Genomic DNA, 19,132 nt, shown 5'->3' with positions numbered 1-19,132 from the left:
GTAATTATCTTTGATGAAATGATTGTTTCTATGATTTGTTGTTTGACTTACTCATTCTTTAGGATTAGATTATTTAATTTCCAATTAAATTTTAGACTATATTTCCAAGACCTTTTATTACACATAGTTTTTATTGCATTATGATATTGCATTAGGATATTTTTGCCTTTCTGCATTTTATTGTGAGGTTTTTGTACCCTAATATATGATTAATTTTTGTGTAGGTGCCATATACTCCTGAGTAAAAGGTATTTTCCTTTCTATCAATATTCTATTGATATGCTATCAATTTTCTCGATGACTATTGTATCTAACATTTTTGTAAAATTCTATTCATTTCCTTACTTTTTTTCCTTGTTCATTTTGTAGTTAGATTTATCTAGTTCTGAAAGGAGGAGGTTGCAGTGTCCCATAGATAGGCTTTGTTGTCTATTTCTTCATGTAATTCACTTAACTGTTCCTCTCATAGTTTGTTCACTATACCACTTGATGGATCTATGTTTAATATTGATATTACTGTATTGTCTATGGTACTTTTAGAAAGATGTAGTTTCCTTTCTTATCTCTTTTAATCAGATTTATTTTTGCTTTTGTTTTGTCTGAGATCAGGATTGATACCTTGTTTGTTTTTGTTTGTTTGTTTTTACTTCATCTGAATCATAATATATTTTGCTCCAGCCTTTTACCTTTACTCTGTATGTATTTCTCAGTTTCAAATGTATTTCTTGTAAGCAACATATTGTAGGTTTCTGTTTTTTAATCCACTCTGCTATCTACTTCCATTTTATGGGAGAGTTCATCCCATTCCCATTCACAGTTATGATTATTAAATATTTATTTCCCTCCATCCTATTTTCTCTCCTATTTGTACTTAAAAAAACCTCTTTCACCTGTCTTTCCCCACATCTGTTTTGCGTCTGATCACCCCCTCCCTCAATCTGCTCTTCCTTCTATCACTCCCCCTCACATTTCTTTCCCTTTCTCTTCTTACTTCTCTTTAAGGAAAGATAAAGTTCTTTATCCAACTGAGTATGTATCTTATTCCCTCTCTGAACCAAATCCAATGAGATTGAAGAATGCCTATGCTGTGGTCTTTTGTGCTTTTTCATGTGATATAATTTACCCCATTTTGCCTCCCCTTTTCTCCCAGTACAAACCTTTTTTCATCCCTTAATTTTTTTCTTTGTATCATCACATCAAAGTCAACTTATAGCCACACCCTCTATGTGTACCTCTTCAAACTATCCCAATAAAGATATAATTCTCAAGAGTTACAGATATCATCTTCTCATATAGATATGTAATCTTTGAATAATGTTTTTTTCCTTTCCTCTTTACTTTTTTAGGCTTCTTTTGAATCTTGCATTTGAAGATCAAAATTTTTGTTCAGTTCTGGTCTTTTCATTGGGAAAGTTTGAAAGTCACCTATTTCATTGACTATCCATCTTTGACCCTGAAAGGGTATGCTTAATTTTTCCAAGTAATTGCTTTATGACCATTAACATAAAATCCTTTACTTTCTGGAATATCATATTCCAAATCTTTAAAGTAGAAGCTGCTAAATCCTGTTTTTACTGTGGCTCCTTGGGATTTGAATTATTTCCTTCTGGCTGCCTGCATTATTTTCTCTTTAATTTCATAATTCTGGAATTTCTCTACAATATTCCTTTGAGTTTTCATTTCGGAATCTCAGGAGATGATTGGTAGATTCTTTTAATGACTACTTTATCTTCTGGTTCTGGGATATCAGGGCAATTTTCCTTGATTTCTTGAAATGTGTTGTCTAGGCTCTGTTTTTGATTATGGTTTTCAATAATTCTTAATTCCTTTTTGTGGATCCTTTTTTCCCCTAGGTCAGGATTTTTTCCCTTTTTTCATTCTTTTGATTTTGTTTGACTGATTAGCTTCCACTTGCCCAATTCTAATTTTTAAGGAATTATTTTCTTCAAAAATTATTTTCTATTTTGCCAATTCTATTTTTGAAAGAAATTGTTTTCTTCAGTGAACTCCACTCCCCCCCCCCCACAACAATTTGGCCAATTCTCTTTTTTGAGGAATTGTTTTCTTCAGGCAATTTTAAATATTCCTTTTCTAAGCTATTAACTCCTCCTCCCATAATTCTCTGGAATAACTCTCATTTTCCCCCCAATTTTTCTTCTACCTCTCTTAATTGATTTTTAGAATTCTTTTTGAGCTCTTTGGGTTTGGGACCAATTCATATTTTTATTTAAGGCTTTGCATGTAGCCATTTTGCCATTGCTGTTCTCTTCTGAGTTTGCGTTTTGATCTTTCTTGCCACCATAGTAACTTTCTATGGTCAAAGTTCTTTTGGTTTTTTTCCTTGTTTTTAAAAGTTGAGCTCTTGTCCTAGAGCCCAGAAGCACTATCCCAAATTTCTTATGCTATGAGACGAGGTCTGGCCACTGGTTTTTCATGCTGGGGTCTGAGGTGGTCGTGGCTACAAACTACTGTCACGTGTTGTACCAGGGCTTCAAGCTGGCAATTTCCTTTCTGTTCTGGGGCTAGAAGCCTCATAGCTGTCCTGCTATGTCACTGGCCTGCTGAGCTAGGAACAAGGTACCTCAATTGCTTCTCTGTACTGTGGCTAATCACCTCCCATTGGCTTGTCCACACCACACTTGTGCTGAACCAAGCTCACATTTAACACAAATACAAACAACTAAGTTATCTTAAATTTATTCCTTAGATCTGGGTTTTCTTTTTTTTGGGGGGGTTTCTTAGCAAGGATACTGGAAGAACTTACTACTCCCTTCTCCAGCTCATTTTACAGATGAAAAAACTGAGGCAAGCAGAGTTTGACTTGCCCAGGGTTACCCAGCAACTGTATGAGGCCAAATGCAAACACAGACCCAAAGCTCTATCCACTGTACCATTTTTTTTTGGTGATCCTATATATTATTCTAGAAAGTTGTTCATAGGCTTCACTAGACGGTTAAAGGAGTCTATGCTATCCCAAAGCTTAAGACCCCCGCTATGCTAGGTTAACATCAAGAGCAACTTACCTCCTAAAGTACCACTCTGCCCAATTCTCTCTAGCCAGAGACCCTGAGCCCTCTGCCAGTAGGTAGAGCTCTGGATCAGGAAGACCTGAGTTCAAATTCCATTTGAAACATTCACTATCTAGGTGACTGTGGACAAGTCACTTAAACATCTTTCAGCCTCAGTTTCTTCATCTGTAAAAGGAGGAAATTAATTTTTTATCTGTAGGGTTATTGTGAGGCTCGAATGAGATAACACATACAAAATACATTGTGAAATTCCAAGTAGTATGCAAACACTGGCTATGGTTATAACCTATGTCCCTGGGTTCTTCTTTATAAAAGTAATCTTAATGCCTTTTGTTTGAACACCACTTTTTGTTGTTGTTGTTGTTGTTGTTATTGTTGTTTTAATAATTCTATCTCTTCCCCAAGCTCCTGAGCTGAACTTTCCCTAGTTAATGAGAAAAGAAATTTTAAAAAATATTGTTTTGGACAATATTTGTATGCAGCATTCTTCCCTGGAAATTCTCAGGTTCTTCTGAACACAAAATATTCCTGATCTGTGAGGATTTCACTCTTTATTAAGCTTATTCCAGAGAGTTTTTTCTTGCCTTTGGTTTGGCACTGTTGAAATCAGTTTCAATCAGTACTTTGATCAAGAAATACTTATTGAGCAACCACTATAAAAGGATGAATTTGAACCTCTTTCCTTGCCCTAGAAGAGTGCTTGGTCTTTCCAGGGAGATAAAAAAAATATATATAAAAAGAAAGATGCCCAAGCAAGTAAAGGAAAAGATGACTAAAAAAGAGGCTTTATTCAGTGAAGAGAATCCAGACTACTAACAGTGCAGGGAAAGCTTCATGAAGAAATGGTTGGTTGGAAATAGACTTGGGTTAGCTTGAAGGACAAACAGGATTTTGATAGATAGAAAAGGCAGGAGGAGGCATGGTGCTTGCTCTCAGGCTTGGGGACAGGAAATGTTAGGCACATTCTATCAAAAAGCATCAACAGGTTTAGCTGGATCAGAGGCACCATTTTGGGAATACTGGGAGAAAAGATTGGAAAGGTAGTTTAAGACTAGGGCAGGGCCTCAAATGCCACTCTAAAGGGTCAGATTTTACTTCCTGAAGTAGAGCCATGAAGGGGAGGGCACTTCTTACTGGCACTTGACAAACTTGAGAAGTTTGATGTTTTATTGTTGGTATTGCCTTAGTTTCTCTTAGAGATCCAGGGGGAAAGGTCCAGCTTCTCAATCTTTGAGCAGTTCACAAAGTCTTGAGGATATCTGTTGGCCTTGAATGCATTGATGGGGACTTGTGTGATGTGGGTGTTTTCACAGACAATTAAAGAAAAGGAGATTTTTTTCAGGGCCGCTTGCTGCTGTGGGGTGAACACTCCAGGTTTCTTCCAAAAGAACCTACAGGGGAGGAAAAACAGGTGTCCAAATAGCACTCCCCATGGACCCCAGGACCACCCGGAGAGCCTTTGAACAGCCAGGGATCTTATAATGGCTTAGATAAATTTGTTCCTGAGCAGGAATCCTCTCTATAACACAACTATGCAGGAGTCACTGAACTTTTTCTTTGAAGACCTTCAGAGAGGATGAATTCACTATTTGCCAAGGGAATCAAGTCAATATTTGCTTCTTTGCAACTTCTACCTATTTCTATTAAAAGTAGGGCGATCTCTCTTCCACATAAATAACCTTTGAAAGATTTGAAAGACTTGGATTGTGGTCCACAAGCCTGCCTGTTGTATATAATAATTGACTAAAATTCACTCAACCTCAGAAACGCCCACTAGCCAGTGGACCCATGTGCTTGGTGGGTAATAATTTGGAAGCCAGAAGGCTGCTGCATAAAGAAGAGATGTAAATAATGGGTCTTAAATAAAAGATTATGACAGATTCTTCCTTGACAAGGGGTGCATGTATTGTGTGTGTGAATGTGTATATCTTGAGGATAGGGCAGGGAGGGAGAGAGACAGTCTTTAATTTAGAAACCAGTCTGAGAATATCTTTCCCTTACTAGGTTCTCCCCTTTTTCCATCTTGTGGGGTGCAAAAATGTGTCATCAAGGAAAATAAAAATGAAAGGGAGAGAAGGACTTATAGTCACAGAAGCTGAAGCTGGAAGAAACCTCTGAATTCAAGACCCCATAATTAATAGAAGAGGAAAGTGTGATCTAGTGAAAGAAAGATTTGTCTAATGTGTGAGTTGATTACTAGAACCCAGATCTCAAGACTTTTAGTTCTGTTTTATTTCTGATATTCCATATTTTCCCTTGATAATATCAATATCACTTCTTCCATTCCTTCTATCTAATTTTTTTAGCTTGAGGACACTCACCTGTCTCCATCTCTGATCTTTCTGAATTGCTTCCCCAGGATACAGCTCAAGAGGGGTCCAACTCTGCCCCCTTGCACAAAGGGCTCAGCAATGGCTCCAATCCACACGTCAATGTTGTCTGGGGTCCCATATAGATCCATAAACTTTTGAGCCAGCTTCCTATTGTTCCCCAACACGACACTCAATTCTTCTACTGTCTTAGGCTGTGAGAGGCCACAGAAGCGTCTCCATGAATTGTACCCTGGGGATTGGATTAGGGGGAAGATAGAGAATTTATTAAGTGCCTATTATGTGCCAGGCTCTGTTGTTATTTGTCCTTCATTTTCTTTTTTTTCCCAATAGTATTTTATTTTTCTCCCAATTACATGCAAAGATAGTTTTCAACATTCATTTTGGTAAATTTTTGAGTTTCAAAATTTTTCCTCCCTCTCTCCCTTATCTTCCCCCAAGACTATAAGGTTATACATAAGCATATATACTATACATGTTATACATATACAACAATTTTAAACATTTCCATATCAATCATGCAATAAAAGAAAAACCTGAACTAAAGGAGAAAAAAACACAAGAAAAAAAAAGAAGGTGAGAATAGCATGGTTTGGTCTGCATTCAGTATCCAAAGTTCTCTCTCTGAATGAGGATGGCATTTTCCATCCCAAATCTATTGGAATTATCTTGGATCACTGTATTTCTGAGAAGGGCTAAGTTTGTCCTAATTGATCATCACACAATCTTGCTGAAAGTAATGTTTTAATTATTATTTTTGCTAACTAGCTCCTGTTGTTTCCAGTGATTAAAGCCTTTCAAGCTCAAAACCAAGGGAGTCATTCTAGATTCCTCACTGTTTCTCATCTATAGATACACCATCTGTAGTGAAGGACTATTGATTTTACTTTGCTTCTTTCATAAATGATCCTTTCTCTCTTCTGACAATGCTATCACTCATCTTAGTCCCTCATCATCTCACATCTGGATTACTGCATTATCCTGCTGATGGGTGCCTGACATATAGTAGGTGCTTTATAAATGTTTATTGATTGATTCCAAGTGCTATCAGCACTCTAACTTTGATACTCTGACAAAGAATCTTGAGTTACTTATCCTAATTATTGCTCTGCTCATGTTCCTCACCAAGATGCTATCCAAAATAAGAGTACTTTGTTGTTGGGACATGTCCAATTCTTCATGACTTCGTTTGGTATTTTCTTGGCAGAGATACTGCAGTGGTTTACCATTTTCTTCTTCATCCCATTTTACAGATGAGGAAACTGAGGCAGTTAGGGTTAAGTGACTTACCCAGAGTCACATAGTTAGTAAGTGTCTGAGGCCAGAGCAGCAGAAAAAAAGCTTTTTCTCCCTTCTCATCTTATTCCTGCTTTCCTTTTCTGAGCTCTTCCTCATCCCCCTTAATCATTTTAAATTTGGTTTCCCATTGGTATTCCCAGATAATAATAGTTATTTTTTTCTTGTTATATGCAGTTTATTAAAATATATATATAGACTGTTACAAGAAGCAGTCATGGTGTAGTAAATAGAAAGCTGGCCTCAAAGACAGGAATACCTGAGTTCAAGTTCAATTCTCACACATATTAGCTATGTGGTCTGGAGCACATCACTTAACTCCCAGTGTTTTAATCAATCTTTGACACTCTGGTGAAGAAATTCCCTCTGTTGCTAGTGATTGGTTCATTGTCTGCAACTCAGAAAGTTGACTAATACACTGGGGTTAAGTCCTTTAAGGTCTTAACTGATCCCTGTTTTGATAAAAGTTAGACATTAAAACATATACTGTGTACCAGAAAGGGGTGGAAGAGCATAGGATCTTAGAGCTTAAAGATGCCACAGTCATCTAATCTAATCTGGTCAGCAATATTGTTTTAATAATAACTTCAAAATTGCCTTCTCAATGATGATAATAGAGAGTGGGGAAAGAAGAAGGGAGAAAATCTGGAACTTAAAGTTTTAAAAACAAATGTTAAATTTTTTTATATATGACTGGGGAAAATAAAATATTAAATAGGAGTTAAAAATATAAACAATTTTGAGCAACTAAGTCATTTTGACTATTATAAATATCCAAATTAACTATAAAGGATATATGAAGGACCTATCTGCATCCAAAGAAAAAACTGACATATAGAAGTATTTATAAAATAATTATATGTATATACATATATATGTATATATGTGTGCATATATATATACATGTATGTGTATACACAGATACATATATATGTTTATTTGTGTCTAATGGTAGCCATCTCTGGGGAGAAAGAAAAAAAGGGAAGGGGATAGAAAATTAATAATAACTTGTATATTTAAAAGAAATGGCAATTATGCATAATTAATTCGTGGTTTCATGTTCAATAATTTTTTTTATTGTACTGTGTATTGGAAATACTTATTTTAGTCATAAACTTAAAAAAACACAATGTGAGGGGCAGCTAGGTGGCGCAGTGGATAGAGCGCCAGCCTTGAATTCAGGAGGACCTTAGTTCAAATCTGGTCTCAGACACTTAACACTTCCTAGCTGTGTGACCTTGGGCAAGTCACTTAACCCCAGCCTCAGGGGGGAAAAAAAAAAAGGAAAAAAACACAATGTGACCTCATTTTAAACTGATAGACTAGTCTAGAAATTTGTGAAATGGGGAAAGTGAACTGATCCCCAGTAACCTCCTGTGATTTTAAGATGGCCTGAATTCCCACTGATCTTGGTGTAAGGAATCTTCAGGAATCCTATATAAAAGCAGCGATTGTCTGATTATAGGCTCTACATCCAGCTCTCTCTCACCTGGCAGCCCGTGGTCCCGCCCTCTCTGCAAGTTGATAGAAGCCAAGTCAAACCCATGGATCTTCTGAGTTGGCTGGAAAAGCTTGTCTCGCAATTCACTGCTCATCATTTTGTTTTGCTTCAACATTTTGGAGGGCTTGACCAGCATTCCACGGACAAAGGGATCAATTCCACCTGTAATGATACAGCCAGAAACATGACACTCCCTGAACCCTAAGACACTAGAGGTACAAAGGAAAACAAACCAGAAAAAGTTTGTGGAGAAGGGAAGATCTTCATTATGTTTTGATGATCACACATTATGGAGTGAAAATGTGTATTTTGACCTCTGGTTTTTCTGACCACCAGATAGTTTAAGTTACCTCTTTCTCCATTACTAGCTGTCTTGAGTCATCTCCCAATCATTAGTAACATAGGTAGAAGAAGAACCCTTAACTGTGATCCTGGAGAAACATTTTGGACCTTGGGCAAAAGATTCTAGATATATTATCAGATGCAGAATGGCCTGGTGGAGAACATGCTAGCCTTAGAAATAGGAAGGCCTTGCCCCTAACACTTATTAGCTGTGAGATAATGACTAAGTCACTCTTTGGGCCTCAGTTATCTTGCCTGTAAAATGATAGGATTGGACTAAAGGGCCTTTAAAGTCTCTTGATACTTTACATCTGTGATCTCATGATCCCATGACTTCATCCTGGCAATAAGGGAAGAGGGGTGACTCTTGATAACACAACAAAGATCCAGAGTTCGATCTTAATGTTATTTTCCCAAGCCTTAGAATTATTGTCACAGAATCACTGAATATGAGATCCAAAGAGAGACCTTTTTTGTTGTTATTGTTCAATTGTTTCAGTCATGTCCAACTCTTCATGACCCCTTTAGTTGCCCCCAAGAGGGAACTTAGTCTTCCTCTAATCCAATGCCCTAATTTTACAGAGGAGGAACTTGAAAGAGAAAGTGCCTTTAAAAAGAACAAGGCAAATGCATGATTCATTATTTCCCTAAGGTGATTTGGCCATAAAATTGTAGGACTTTTAACTGATGAAGCTGTAAGTGCTGCTCTAAAGCAATAGATTGTTCCTAGAAGAAAGGAAGATTGGGGAAATTGGGAAGCAAAACAGTAATATCTATATAGTGCTTTAAGATTTACATACATGATCACATTCAATTCCCCACAACAATAGGTGAAGAAACTGAGGCTTAGAGTGCTAAAGGGACTTATTTTATAAAAGCATACAACTTGGAGAAATCTCCAAGGCAGAATTTGAAATCAAGTTTTCTTGCCTCCAGGTCCAGTATTCCATACTATACAAAGCAAACTTGTTAACATAGTGAAAATTGCCTCAAAATTCATTTTTTATGTGTAAATAAGTTCACATTGAATATCACTAGCATGAATTTTTATTATAGAAAGGTGTTATGTCATTTGGATTTTGTGCAATATAGTTTGTGAAGCATTAATGAAGTCATTGCCTGTAGGATCTTCCTATAGTACCAGAGAAATCTGGGACATGTAAATTTTGGAGTAATCAAGTCAGATACCCTTGAATCCTTTAGTGTTGGGAAGTCTGGTAAAAGTTAGAGCAAGTACTAGAAGAAAGCAGTGGAAGTAAAGGGAGTGCTGGAAAGACCTGGTAGACACTTACCATCTTTCACTATCCTCCAGTTATTGAAGAAGAGTGTATTCAGGGGAAGCTTTGCTTCAGAACCCGAGGGTTCATAATGTTCATCCAATCGGTAGATAATAGATGGAACCTCACCATGACCGAATCTAAAGGCTAAGGTGAAGACATTGGCAATGCGGGGATCCTCTGATTCATCATAACCTTGGTACTCTGGAAGCTTCTTCTCCAGCTCCTCTCCCAGCACTAAAGGCAGGTAATGGTCAAAAGTGATGATCTGGGAGAAAAGGGTCAAAGAAAACAGGTGACAAAGGGCTTTAGGTTTTAGAGAAGAAATCTTTGACTAAGCTAATTAAACAGTGTGTCTCTGAACAGAGAGTGTGTGGTTGATGATGATGAATAGAAAATTTCTGGGTTTTTTCTTTATTAAAGCTTTTTATTTTTCAAAACATATGCATGGATAATTCTTCAACAGTAACCCTTACAAAAATCTTATGTTCCAATCCTCCCCCTTCCCTCACAACCTTCCCTAAATGGCAAGTAGTCCAACATATGTTAAATATTTCTGTTTCTTTTTTTAAGACAAGACAAAAGGCTGCATTTTCCATAGGACCATAGAGAAGTAACATATGGAATAGATATTCCTGTTTTTAGGTCCTGCCTCTGTCACATATTAGTTGTATGCTTCTGAGTAGCTCATTTAACCCTTTGTTGCTCTAGCTCATAATTATTAGGGAAGGTGCAGACCTATATTGTTAGGAGGAATTTCCTAAACCAATGAAATCAGTAGTTGTCTCTAACTCTTTTCTATAGTTGGAGAATATTTGAGTTGGATCAGACCTCAGATAGCAATCCAGTTCAACAAGTTGAAAAAGAGTTCCCGCTCTCAAGGAGCTCACATTCCATTTGGTGGGAATGGGCAGTGATAGTAGTTGATATACATTTAAACAGAAAAGTCCATGCACAGTAATTTGAGAAAAGAAAGAACCCTAGTATATAACGAAGGCTTTCAGGAAGATTTAAGGATTCTGATCAATGCATTCACCAACTATGATTTCAGAGGACCAGTAATGAACTGTTACTCACCTCTTAGCAACTAAGGATTTCAGGAGTGTCTTCCAGTTCAAAATGGCATGTTTTTGGGGGGATATTTGTAATGCAACTATTAAACACTCGATTTTGTAGAGGACAAAGCAGAATCAGAGAGGTTAAGATTCTCACAGCTAGGAAGTAGAACTGGGAAAAACTTGAGTGATAGAACACAAAGATGATTCTGGGATGTTAGAAATAGAGTGTTTTATTGGAGTCTAGAAAGTTGAATGGTGAAAGAGGAGATGGGACAGTGGTAAAAGTAGAAATAAAAGGAATAAAGTAGGAGAGGGGAATATAGCAAAGGAAAATGGAGATAAAGAAAAGAGGAAGAAGGGATGCAGTGCTGAACTGAGAAGAGAAGTACATGTCCAGAAAGACTAGAGCAAAGGGGAACATAAACACACTAATGTATGGTCGACAAAATTGTGGATTGGTCCAATCATTCAGGAAAACAATTGGGAACAATGTCTGAAAAGTCAACAAATCATGTGTACTCTTTGACCCAATGATGTCACTAGTAGGTCTGTATTCCAAAGAGCTCAAAGAAAGAAGAAAAAGGACCAATATGTACAAAATTGTTTATAACAACTCTTTTTTGTGATGGTGAAGATCTAGAAAATAAGAGGATGCTTATCAGCTATTGAAAGGAATGGAATTGCTTTTGTGCTCTAAGAACTAGCAAAAGGAATGATTTCAGAGAAACCTGGGAAGGTTTATAAAAACTCTTGCAGAGGAAGTGAGCAGAACCAACAGAAAAATAGATAGGATAACAACAATATTGCAAAGATAAACAACTTTGAAAGACTTAAGAAGCCTGATCAATACAATCACCAACTGTGATTCCAGAGGACCAGTGATGAACCATACTACCCACATTTTGTCAGAGAGACAATGGATTCAACATTCAGAATAAGAATTATATTTACGACATTGACTATATATATTTATTCCAAAATTTTTGTTTTTTCTTTTCCTTTTTCCTCAATGGAAGATGGGGGATAGGAGAAAGAGAAAATAAATGTTTATGATTAAAAGTTAAATAAAATAAAATAATATTTAAAAAGACAGTAGCAGAGCAAATGTGAATATGCCTTCTTTCTTACCTGTGTGACTGCACCCACAATTTTCCGGGCTTCTTGATAGATTTTTTCTCCATCCCAATGAGGGTTGAGTTTCTTCAACTCTCTAGCCAAGCGGTTGTGCTCCCGTACAAAAAGGATATGGAAGATTGTCAGCAAAACATGTTCATTGGCCCGGGAATCACCTAGGGACACCAAATAAGCTTTTGCATTCCTCAGAGCAGTAAATGGTATAGGGAGAAGGGAAACAAAGGGAATCACTTTAGGATCTTGGATCCTCATCACATGTGACTTGCTTCCAGGTCATTTCAGTTCAATTCTATTTGTTTTATAGACTAAGTGTGTGAAACAGTAGGAAATATAAAGACAAAAAACACATTAACCCTTACAAAAACCTTATGTTCCAACCCCCCCTTCCCTTACAACTTCCCCTAAATGGCAAGTAGTCCAACATATGTTAAATATTTGTGTTTCTTTTTTTAAGACAAGACAAATGGCTGCATTTTCCATAGGACCATAGAGAAGTAATAGAATAAGAAAACATGGAATAGATATTCCCGTTTTTAAGTCTTGCCTCTATCAAATATTAGTTGTATACTTCTGAGTAGCTCATTTAACCCTTTGTTGCTCTAGCATCAGTTTCTGCCTTCAAGGAGATTATATTCTACTTAGGTGATGGTAATGGATATATAACATGCACACATAAATAACTACAAAATGAGAGGGAGACACATGCAAAGAAAGACAAAGAGAAAAAGAGGAAAATGAGAGAAAAAGAGGGAAGGAAAAAGGGAGGGAGAGGGAGAGAGACAGAGATAGATATAAAGAGAGAGACAGAGAGGAGAGAGAGAGAAACAGAGCAGAGACAAAGAAAGAGAAGCTGGGAGAGAAGGAGAGAGAAAGGAAGAGAGACAGAGACACAGAGAGAAAAAAAAGAGAGACAGAGACAAAGACAGAGCTAGAGAGAACGGGAGAGGGAGACAGAGAAGGGGGGAAATGGGGCAGAAGAAGAGAGACAGAGACAGAGAGTAAAGGAGAGAGACATATAGAGACAGACAGAAAGACACACATAGCAAGTCAGAGAGAAAGAGAGAGATAGGGGAAAGAGAGACAGACAGAGAGAGACACTTCTAGAGAAAGACAGAAACAGAGATAGAAAGACAGAGAGAAACAGAGAATGAGAAAGGAAGAGAGGAAGCGACAGAGACAGAGAGAAAGAGAGAGAGACACAGAGAAAGGCACACATGCACACAGTCAGAGAAAGAGAGAGAGAAAGGGAGAGTGAGAGAGAGAAAGAAAGAAAGAAAAAGAGAGAGGGGGAGAGAGAAGTAGAGACAGAGAGAGAGAGAGAGAAAAAAAAAACTATGGGAATAAGAAAAAGCCTCTAGTAGGGGTTCACACCTGAATTGTACTTTGAAAGAAGGAAATATGTATTTATTATGTGCCAGGTGCTATTACAAGTATCTCTTTTACCCAACATTTTCTAGTTGAGGAAACGAAGCAGACCAAGATTAAACAATTTGCCCAGGCTCACACAGCTAGTAAGTGTCTGAAGTTGATTCTTCTAGGACAGTAGGGGATTCTAAAAGTCAGAGGTGAAAAGGGGGAGACGATTCCAGATATAGGCACTACTTGTGCAGATATGATTTCTCACATATCTAATGTCTAATAGGCCAGTGTGAGTGGAAAGGAGAGTTACACGAGAGAATATCATGAAATAAGATTATGAAATATAAAGATTGTTAGCAGCCAGATAATGAAGGACTTTACATATCAAGATGTAGTTTTATTTTGTAGGATTTAGTAACTTATTCTAAAGGAAATTCTAAAAGACCATTTTTTGATCAGAGGAGTGATATGATCATATCTGTTTTAGAAATATTGCTTAGGCAGTTGTGAGGCGAGTAGACTGGAAAGGGGAGAAACTAAAAGCATAGGAACCTTTTAAAAGGCTATTACAATGGCCAGAAACTGGAAACTGAGTGGATGCCCATCAATTGGAGAATGGCTGAATAAACTGTGGTATATGAATGTTATGGAATATTATTGTTCTGTAAGAAATGACCAGCAGGATGATTTCAGAAAGGCCTGGAGAGACATGAACTGATGCTGAGTGAAATGAGCAGAACCAGGAGATCATTATATACTTTAACAACAGTACTGTATGAGGATGTATTCTGATGGAAGTGAATATCTTCAACAATGAGATGAACCAAATCAGTTCCAATAGAACAGTAATGAATTGAACCAGCTACACTCAGCGAAAGAATTCTAGGAGATGACTATGAACTACATAGAATTCCCAATCCCTCTGTTTTTGTCCACTTGCATTTTTTATTACCTTCACAGGCTAATTGCACATTATCTCAAAGTCCAATTCTTTTTGTACAGCAAAACAACTATTTGGACATGTATACATATATTGTACTTAATTTATACTTTGACATATTTAACATGCATTGGTTAATCTGCCATCTGGAGGGGGGGGAAGGAGGGGAAAAATTAGAACAAAAGGTTTGGCAATTGTTAATGTTGTAAAATTACCCATGCATATATCTGGTAAATAAAAACTATATATATATATATATATATATATATATATATATATATATATAAAAGGCTACAAGAGTGTAGCTTAGAGGCAATAAAGGTCTGAATTAATTTCTTTCTTATCTCATCTTCTTCTTTTCTAATTCTGGGACATCTTGTGTAGTAGGTATTCCAGATATCCTGCTAGGTAATCCACAGAAAGTCGCTCAGCCTGCCTCAATCAGGCCCTTATCTCATGGACACATCAAAACGCATTTCTGCTTTCTTTAGCTATGAGATCTATATTCTTCTAGAGTCCCTCATTGTGACTCTTCCCCAGTTTTTATCTGGGGCCCTGTGACTCTCAAGACAGGTGTTGACTTTATCTATCACTTATTGATAGCACTGAGAGTTAGTGATGTACATACATAAAGGTAGTGTGATATAATGGTTAGGGTATTAGACCTGGTATCATTAAGACCTCCTTCAGACACTTATTAACTATGAGACCTTAGGCAAAATACTTAATTTCTCTATACTTCAGTTTTCTCATTTGCAAATAGAGGGTTGGATTTAATAGTTCCAATTTCCTTGAAAGATCTGGTTCATAGATAGACCTTAATTTTCCTTCTTGCTCCAGTTCTGTGACTACTCCAAAGGCTAAATGGGCATTTGACCAGTGCCTGTGGGTTAATCTGTCCTATTTCCATTTTCCCTGGATATAAGTGAGAAGGTAACAGTAGGGGGCTTTTCTCCTCCTAAAAAGTGCCTTGTGGCATCATAAGAATTTTCTTGGTCTGTTTTCTGGATGGTAGACTGCCCCATTTCTTGTCCTTGCATTACCCCTTACAATGTCCTCCCCCTCCTTTCTCTTGGCCCTCATTCTCTGCTTCTCAGTAGGTGTAGCAGACCATATGTCCTAGATTTTCCAGGATAGTCCCAATTTCAAGAAAAGAAATACACTTATAGTGGAGTTTTGCAAGAAGTCTCTATCTTTTATCAGATAAGGGGCCCTAATTTTTGGTTTGGAAAATATGGGCACTATATCAACAAGACTTACCAGCCAAGAAGCAAGGGACCCCAGCAGTAACATTGATGAATTTACAGGGACTTGAGTTCTTGTTGTCAAAGGGCAGGAAAGCCAGTCCATTATCAGAGAACTCCTCATTGACTGCCATCAGACCCAGGGGGCTGCTTGTGTTCCGGAGTTTTTCCGCCAGGAGTGGTTCAGGTCCATAGACCATGCTAGCATCCAGGAAGGAAGTCAGGGCATTGATTTGCTCTCGAGTCAGTGATTTGAAGGGATGTGCAGGGCAGACAAAACCAGCCCGAAAGAAGGGCATACAGAGTCCTTGTTTATTCAACTTGGGATCGCCAGGTGGGAACTAATGCAAATAGCAGGAAATACCTCAGCAGCTTTGGCAAGACTGGGCCCACCCCACCCTGTCAGCAGCCCTCATCTCCAGAGTTAGACATGATAAAATCATGTGGATTTTGTATATATTGTATACAAGTTGTATGGTCACCTCCCTCTAAAGAAGGTTCCTTGAGCTTATAGGTCAATTTTGCTTTGTATTCACAGTGCATAGCACAGTACTTGTCATTGATTTATTGACTGATTTAGCTCATTTAGGAATTTTATCTTTAAGATCAAGTTTACTAAAATCTAATGACCACAATTTACACTAGTGGTCCCACATATACAATGGTGAAGTTGGTTGATGTGTTGATTAATTTTTTTTCTGAACTCTTTTTCTTTCTTTTTGTTCTTTATTCTAAAGGATGGCTCTTTGGGAGGTGAGGTCTTGAAACATAAAAGTGACATTAAAACAAAAGATATCTGTAAAATGTTCATAAATTACATCAGTATTCTAAAATCCAGGTATACAAATGCAGGGACAACTGATAATTCCTGTGGCACAGGGATTCCCATTTTTAATGTAAAGGAGTTATTTTTCATAGGGGAAAGGGAAAGTGTGGGTAAATATAAAGAACTTTGGTTTTCAAGGCAAAAGATTCCAAAATTCAAGTATTAGATCTTCTACTTATTAGCTGTGTGACTTTAGACAAATGATCAGTGTGAGATGGGTCACATAGGGTTACCCAACCCTTCCATTAACCTATAAAGTGAGAAGCTTGAACCCAGTGAGTGAATATCAAGCTATTTTTGTGGTTCTGTTATTCTTTCCCTGAACATTTGTGTTCACCGTGGGAGAGAGGTAAGAGGACAGAGGGATTGGACTAAAAGAGAAGCCCTGAAAAGGATGGGGGAATTTGGCAGAAACAAGGAAACAAGGAAAGGGGACACCATTCTCAGCTAAAATGCTTTCCCTGCTAGCAAACTCCACAGAGGTGGGAACTGGCAATCACGGTATTTCAGGATCAAAAGGAATTCAATAGTGCTCTAGTCCAAACTATACCTCCAAAGAAATTCCTATTACAACAACCTAGAGAAAGGGGTCATTCAATCTTTTCTTGAAGATGTCTAATGGAGACTCAGGGATGGGAAGAATATACTACCTCCCTTGCCCCTTTAGGGAGCAGCTTTACTTGTTACCATTTCTTTATATTGAACCTTCTTTTGCTTGATTTGGAGTAGCTAGTGGGTAGAGCACCAGGCCTGAAGTCAGGAAGGCCTGAGTGACCTCAGATATTTATTAAGTACATGAGGAAGTCATTTAACTCAGTGTGCCTCAGTTTCCTCATCAGTAAAATGAACTGGAGAAGGAAATGGCAAATCACTCCAGTGTCTTTGCCAGGAAAACTCAAAATGGAGTCATGAAGAAACAGATATGACTGAATAACAATAACAACAATTTTGCTTCTTTGTAACTTCTATCCATTGCTACACTATCCAAGTTGAACAAGGTTCTTCTTAAAATGACAGTCTTTCAAATAATAAGAGGTAGCATTTAAAAGACACTTTAAAGTTTGCAAAATACTTATGTTACCCTCACAACAGTCTTGGAAGGTAGATGCTATTATTATTCCCATTTTAAAGATAAGGAAACTAAGACAGAGAGAGGGTAAGACCCACAGGTCCCACAAGTAAGTATCTGGGGCACAATCTGAACACAGGCCTCCCTGCTGCTATCTAGTTGCTTTAAATACATGAAGGTAAAGGAGGAAAGGAAAAAAAAAACTAAGATCCTATTATATGCCAGATACTATAAAAATCTAAGCATGTTTTTAAACAAATATTATCTCATAAAAAAATAAAAAAAATATTATCTTGTTTGATCCTCACAACCACCTTGGGAAGTAGGTGCTGTTATGTCCATTTTATAATTGAGGAAAATGAAGCAAATAGGAATGAAGTGTCTTGCCTAGTTAGTAATTGTCTAAGATTGGATTTCAACTCAGGTCTTCTAGACTCCAAACCTAGAATTCTTCCCCATGAAGACAGCCCTTGGTTTCCTTTTGAGTCTGCTCTTCTAGAGTTCCTTCAGCTTATATGGCATAGCCCCACAGCCCTTTTCCATTCTGGTTGCCCAATTCCTAGCACCTTGCTGATGACCAGAGGCTGTGTTGTGGGTAATAACTTAGAATCAGGAAGACTTAGATTCAAGTCCTGCCTTAGATACTAGTGGTGTCTAGTCAAGATCTAATCACATGGCCCTGGTGAATCCCCATTCCCTCATTTAGGAAACAAAGTTAATAATAGCACCTGCTTCACAGAGGCATTATGATACTCAAATGAGAAATACATGTAGATTGGTAAGTTATAAAGGGTTCTATAAATGCAAGTCATCATCATCATCATCATTGTTATTATTATTATATCATCATTTTTATCAGTTTCCTTCCTATACCATAGTGCCTGGTACTCCTGTGGCAAAGTATAGCATTACTACCATTCCTTATTCTTGACATGGCTACAGAATTTGTTACTTTTATTGCATGTTTGTTCCTTCCCCACACCTGCTCTTCTCTTAATAAAGCCCACTAAGACTCTCTAGATGCTTACATGAATAAAATAGAGAAAAAGAAGATAAATGAATTGGGCATGCAATTAAAAAAACTAGGAAAGTAACAAATTAACGCCCCCAATTAAATACCAAATTAGAAATTCTGAAAATCAAAGCAGAGATTAATAGAATTGAAAGTATAAAACCCACTAGGAAAAGCTTAAATTTCTATTTGGATACTGATCTAGTCTTTGTCCATACTCTGCTAACCTAGTACTCTATGTTCCACTTTTCCTGGCTCTGAAACAATATTATCCAAGGTCATTTTATCATAAGAAAGGAAAAGCATTCAAAGTCAAAGCTAAGGGAAGGTAATCCCACAAAAAGCCTACCATGATGGGGAAACAGTTGTCTTCTTGGATGCAGTGTTCGTCACATTGCTCTTTGGTGTGCTCACTAACCATCAGCTCTGTATCTGGAGCAAAGTCCAAGTCATGGTCCACCCACTGTCCCCATTGCATGAGGATCAATGACCAGAATGGATCGGAATCATCATCCTCATTCAAATAGCTGGCTATCTGATTGGACACGTCTCGGACCTAGAAAGAGTTAAGATGGGAGGACATGATAGAAGTGAAGTGAATGAGCTGGTTTGGGGAGGAAGGAAAGGACTGTGGAGTGAGGCTGCTCTGGAACCAGGCATGTGGTGCACGATGTGCCAAAGATATGAACAGCTCTGGGTGAGGGGGGAAGGCTGC

The 19,132-nt window shown here is 37.6% G+C and overlaps 1 protein-coding gene across 1 annotated transcript in view; it reads right to left on the bottom strand.

Moving 5' to 3' along the window:
* Positions 1 to 3,786: 3,786 nt before the first annotated feature.
* The window catches only part of LPO (lactoperoxidase), a 44,692-nt gene continuing 29,346 nt past the window's right edge, over positions 3,787 to 19,132 (bottom strand). Inside the window, exons 9-15 of the mRNA XM_074261895.1 lie at positions 18,767 to 18,973; positions 15,527 to 15,851; positions 11,962 to 12,122; positions 9,791 to 10,043; positions 8,145 to 8,318; positions 5,351 to 5,591; positions 3,787 to 4,420 (exon numbers count right to left, since the gene is read on the bottom strand). Coding sequence (XP_074117996.1) covers positions 4,213 to 4,420; positions 5,351 to 5,591; positions 8,145 to 8,318; positions 9,791 to 10,043; positions 11,962 to 12,122; positions 15,527 to 15,851; positions 18,767 to 18,973 — 1,569 coding nt within the window. The 3' untranslated portion in view covers positions 3,787 to 4,212. The remainder of the gene's footprint in view (positions 4,421 to 5,350; positions 5,592 to 8,144; positions 8,319 to 9,790; positions 10,044 to 11,961; positions 12,123 to 15,526; positions 15,852 to 18,766; positions 18,974 to 19,132) is intronic.

Source organism: Sminthopsis crassicaudata, chromosome 4, assembly GCF_048593235.1.
Source record: "Sminthopsis crassicaudata isolate SCR6 chromosome 4, ASM4859323v1, whole genome shotgun sequence".
NCBI lineage: Eukaryota > Metazoa > Chordata > Mammalia > Dasyuromorphia > Dasyuridae > Sminthopsis > Sminthopsis crassicaudata.
The sequence above is the reverse complement of the archived record's forward strand: the minus strand, read 5'-3'. Positions and strand labels throughout refer to the sequence as shown.